The 5,547-nt window shown below is 43.8% G+C and overlaps 1 protein-coding gene across 1 annotated transcript in view; it reads left to right on the forward strand.

The window, feature by feature from the left end:
* The window catches only part of DDX11 (DEAD/H (Asp-Glu-Ala-Asp/His) box helicase 11), a 33,887-nt gene that overhangs the window by 12,101 nt on the left and 16,239 nt on the right, over nt 1-5,547 (forward strand). The window contains exon 5 of the mRNA XM_010845015.1: nt 101-249. Coding sequence (XP_010843317.1) covers nt 101-249 — 149 coding nt within the window. The remainder of the gene's footprint in view (nt 1-100; nt 250-5,547) is intronic.

A 5,547-nucleotide genomic window follows, 5' to 3' on the forward strand; every position in this document is an offset into this window, starting at 1 on the left:
ATGTCAATGGCAGGCGCACTGCCCTTGGCCATGGCTGCCTGATGCTGCCTCGTTGTGGGTGGGGCACCAGCACCAAGGTTTCTTTCTCTTTGCCCCGCAGAGACAGGAAGATGAGGAAACAGAGCGTCTGCTCCGGCTCAGCAGTGAGATGCTGGCCACAGGCACAGAGCCTGAGCAGGTGGCCTCTGGGGAGGAAGAGCTGGTCCTTGCAGAGTATGAGAGCGACGAGGAGAAAGGAGTGCCCAGTGGGTAAGAGCATCACCTCCACCCACTGCCCTGCCTGGGTCTGCGCAGGTTTCCAGGGAGCAGCTCCTTCCTCCACCCTGAGAGCCGGGCCCCCTCTTCTGCAGTGAGGCCCCTCTTCATGGCACGGAGGATGCCCACAGTGGCAAGCCCTTTCTCTGCCAGCTCGGGCAGCTCCCTCCTCTCGGTGGTATTTGCATCTCGACTCTGCATTCAGGGCACCGTGGTCCAGCAGGGTGCCAGGCCAGGGCCAAGGCCACCAGCTGGGGATCTGAACCCCACTGGTCTGACTCTAAGTCTCAGGCTCTAGCACCAAGTCAAGCTGTGTAAGGCTTGTGAGGTAAGCCCTTGAGTTGTCGTCAGGCTGTTTTTCTTAACCTAAGGCTTCTGTTGGTCTACGCTCATAGGTTTCTAATTGGTGAGCTATTATTTCCTGAGTGAACTAGAAATGCTGGTTTTGATTTGCATTTCTGTGTTGATCAGTGATGTTGAACACCTTTTCATGTTCAGCTCTGCTCAGTCGCTCAGTTGTGTTTGACTCTGCAACCCCATGGACTGCAGCATGCCAGGCTTCCCTGTCCTTCACCAACTCCCAGAGCTCGCTCAAACTCAACTCCATTGAGTCGGTGATGCCATCCAACCATCTCATCCTCTGTCATCCCTTCTCCTCCTGCCTTCAATCTTTCCCAGCATCAGGGTCTTTTCAGATGAGTCAGCTCTTCACATCACGTGGCCGAAGCACTGGAGTTTCAGCTTCAGCATCAGTCCTTCAAATCAATATTCAGGACTGATTTCCTTTAGGATTGACTGGTTTGAGCTCCTTGCAGTCCAAGGGACTCTTAAGAGTCTTCTCCAACACCACAGCTCAAAAGCATCAATTCTTCGGTGTTTAGCTCTCTTTATAGTCCAACTTTCACACCCATACATGACTACTGGAAAAACCATGGCTTTGACCAGGTGGAGCTTTGTCAGTAAAGTAATGTCTCTGCTTTTTAATATGCTGTCTAGGTTGGTCATTGCTTTTCTTCCAAGGAGCAAGCATCTTTTAATTTCATGGCTGTAGTCACCATCTGCATCTGATTTTGGAGCCCAAGAAAATAAAGTCTGTCACTGTTTCCATTGTTTTCCCATCTATTTGCCATGAAGTGATGGGACCGGACGTGTGGACCACAGCCTTGTCTAACTCAGTAAAACTATGAGCTATGCCATGTAGGGCTACCCAAGACGGATGGGTTATGGTGGAGAGTTCTGACAAAACATGGTCCAGATGACACCACCCTTATGGCAGAAAGCAAAGAAGAACTAAAGAGCTTCTTGATGAAAGTGAAAGAGGAGAGTGAAAAAGTTGGCTTAAAACTCAACATTCAGAAAACTAAGATCATAGCATCTGGTCCCATCACTTCATGGCAGATAGATGGGGAGACAATGGAAACAGTGAGAAACTTTATTTTTTGGGGCTCCAAAATCACTGCAGATGGTGACTGCAGTCATGAAATTAAAAGACCTTGTTCCTTGGAAGAAAAGCTTTGACCAACCTAGACAGCATTTTAAAAAGCAGAGACTTTTGCTGACAAAGGTCTGTCTAGTCAAAGCTATGGTTTTTCCAGTAGTCGTGTGGATGTGAGAGTTAGACTGTAAAGAAAGCTGAGTGCCAAAGAATTGATGCTTTTGAACTGAGAAGACTCTTGAGAGTCCCTTGGACTGCAAGGAGATCAAACCGGTCAATCCTAAAGGAAAGGACTGATGCTGAATATTTGTTGGAAGGACTGATGCTGAAGCTGAAACTCCAATACTCTGGCCACCTGATGTGAAGAATTGACTCATTGGAAAAGACTCTGATGCTGGGAAAGATTGAGGGCAGGAGGAGAAGGGGACAAGAGAGGATGAGATGGTTGGATGGCATCACTGACTTGATCGACATGAGTTTGAGTGAGTTCTGGGAGTTGGTGATGGACAGGGAAGCCTGGTGTGCTGAAGTCCATGGGGTTGCAAAGAGTGACACGACAGAGCAACTGACTGAACGGATGGGACCGGATGCCATGATCTTAGTTTCCTGAATGTTGAGTTTTAAGTCAGCTTTTTCACTCTCCTCTTTCACTTTCATGAAGAGGCTTTTTAGTTCTTCTCCACTTTCTGCCATAAGGGTGGTGTTATCTGCATATCTGAGGTGATTGATATTTCTCCCTGCAGCCTTGATTCCAGCCTGTGCTTCATCCAGCCCTGCATGTCGCATGATGTACTCTGCATAGAAGTTAAATAAGCAGGGTGACAATATACAGCCTTGACATACCCCTTTCCCAGTTTAGAATCAGTCCCTTGTTCCATGTCCGGTTCTGGCTGTTGCTTCCTGGCCTGCATGCAGCTTTCTCAGGAGGCAGGGAAGGTGGTCTGGTGTTCGCATCTCTTGAAGAATTTTCCATAGTTTGTTGGATTCCACAGAGTCAAAAGCTTTAGTGTAGTCAGTGAAGCAGAAGTAGATGTTTTTCTGGAACTCTCTTGCTTTTCTGATGATCCAGTGGATATTGGCAGAGGCCTTTTCTAAATCCAGCTTGAACAACTGGAAGATTCTCTGTCCACGTACTGTTGAAGCCTGGCTTGGAGAATTTTGAGCATTACTTTACTAGTGTGTGAGATGAGTGCAATTGTGCAGTAGTTTGAACATTCTTTGGCATTGCCTTTCTTTGGGATTGGAATGAAAACTGACTTTTTCCAGTCCTGTGGCCACTGCTGAGTTTTCCAAATTTGCTGGCATATTGAGTGCAGCACTTTCACAGCATCATCGTTTAGGATTTGAAATAGCTCAACTGGAATTCCAGCACTTCCACTAGCTTTCTTCATAGTGATGCTTCTTCAGGCCCACTTGACTTTCCCATTCCAGGATGTCTGGCTCTAGGTGTGTGATCATACCATCGTGGTTATCTGGGTCATTAAGATCTTTTTTGTATAGTTCTTCTGTGTATTCTTGCCATCTCTTCTTAATATCTTCTTCTTTGTTAGATCCGTACCATTTCTGTCCTTTATCGAGCCCATCTTTGCATGAAGTGTTCCCTTGGTATCTCTAATTTTCTTGAAGAGATCTCTAGTCTTTCCATTCTATTGTTTTCCTCTATTTCTTTGCACTGATCGCTGAGGAAGGCTTTCTTATCTCTCCTTGCTATTCTTTGGAACTCTGTATCAGATGGTTATATCTTTCTTTTTCTCCTTTGCCTTTCACTTTGCCTCAGCTATTTGTAAGGCCTCCTCAGACAACCATTTTGCCTTTTTGCATTTCTTTTTCTTGGGAATGGTTTTGATCACGGCCTCCTGTATAATGCTGTGAACCTCTGTCCATAGTTCTTCAGGCACTCTGTCTATCAGATCTAATCCCTTGAATCTATTTGTCACTTCTGTATAATCATAAGGGATATGTATAATGATAAGGGATTTGATCTTTTCATGTACTGTTGACTATTTGTATGTTGCTTTGGAATAATGTTCATTCAGTCCCCCTGCCCATTTAAAATATGGGGGTTTTTTTGTTTGTTTTTTTTTTGCTATTGAATTGTAGGAGTTCCTAGTATGTTTTAGAAATTAATCTCTTAATAGATGAATGGTTTTCAAATATTTTCTCCCATTCCATAGGTTTGCTTTTCACTTTGTTGATTTTTTTTTCTTTTGTCTGGAAACTTTTTAGTTTGAAGTAGTCCCTCTTGTTTATCTTTGCTTGTTGCTTATACTTCTCGTATATTCAGAAAAGTCATTGTCAACACCAATGTTAAGAAGCCTCTTCCCCGTGTTTTCTTCTAGGAGTTTTGTGGTTTCAGGGGTTACATCTTAAGTCTTTAATCAAGTTTGAGTTAATTTGTGAGTGGTATGTGATATGTGTCTAATTTCATTCTTGTTCTTGTGAATATCTAGTTTTCCCAGTACCGTTTGTTGAAGAGACTCTTTTCTCCATTGGGTATTCTTGGCCCCCTTTCACATTAGTTGACTGTATACACAGGGGTTGATTTCTGGGCTCTCAGTTCTGTTCTACTGGTCTGTGCATCTGCTTTTATGCCAGTTGTTGATTTTCAGTCATTAAGTCGTGTTCGAGTCTTTGCAACCTCATAGACTATAGCACTCGAGGCTCCTCTGTCCTCTGTCTCCCGGAGTTTGCTCAGATTCATGGCCATTGAGCCAGTGATGCTGTCTAACCAACTCATCCTCTTCCACCTTCTCCTTTACTGATCTGTTTATTAGTTCTAACAGTTTTTCGGTCACGTTTTCATGGTTTTCTACATATAAAATCATGTCATCTGCAAACAGATGATTCACTTCTTTCTTTCCAAATTAGATGCCTTTTATTTCTTTTTCTTGCCTGATTGCTCTGGCTAGGACTTCCAGTACTGTGCTGAGCAGGAGGGGTGAGAGTGGGCCCCCTTGTGCCTGATCTTAGAGGAAAAGCCTTTACCACTGAGTGTGATGTGACCTGTGGGCTTGTCACAAATGGCCTTCATTGTGTTAAGGTAGGCTCCTTCTCTGCAGTTTCTTGAGAATTTCTATCATGAGAGAACATTGATTACTTTTTTAGAGCTTTTAGCTTTTTTTTTTTTTTTAAGAGAAATTTCATTGATTTATTTTTGGCTGTGCTAGGTCTTCATTTCGGACTCTTTTGTTGACCATGATGGCTACTCCATTTCTTCTGAGGGATTCCTGCCCGCAGTAGTAGATATAATGGTCATCTGACTTGCATTCACCCATTCCAGTCCATTTCAGTTTGCTGATTCCTAGAATGTTGACATTCACTCTTGCCATCTCTTGTTTGACCACTTCCAATTTGCCTTGATTCATGGACCTAACATTCCAGGTTCCTATGCAATATTGCTCTTTGCAGCATCCGACCTTGCTTCTATCACCAGTCACATCCACAGCTGGGTATTGTTTTTGCTTTGGCTCCATCCCTTCATTATTTCTGGAGTTATTTCTCCACTGATCTCCAGTAGCATATTGGGCACCTACTGACCTGGGAAGTTCCTCTTTCAGTATCCTATCATTTTGCCTTTTCATACTGTTCATGGGGTTCTCAAGGCAAGAATACTGAAGTGCCATTCCGTTCTCCAGTGGACCACATTCTGTCAGATCTCTCCACCATAGTTGTGAAAAGAAGAGAAGTGAAAAGCAAAGGAGAAAAGGAAAGATATAAACATCTGAATGTAGAGTTCCAAAGAATAGCAAGAAGAGATAAGAAAGCCTTCCTCAGCGATCAATGCAAAGAAATAGAGGAAAACAATAGAATGGGAAAGACTAGAGATCTCTTCAAGAAAATTAGAGATACCAAGGGCT

Source organism: Bison bison, unplaced genomic scaffold (genome assembly GCF_000754665.1).
Source record: "Bison bison bison isolate TAMUID 2011002044 unplaced genomic scaffold, Bison_UMD1.0 scf7180017864213, whole genome shotgun sequence".
Taxonomy (NCBI): Eukaryota; Metazoa; Chordata; class Mammalia; order Artiodactyla; family Bovidae; genus Bison; species Bison bison.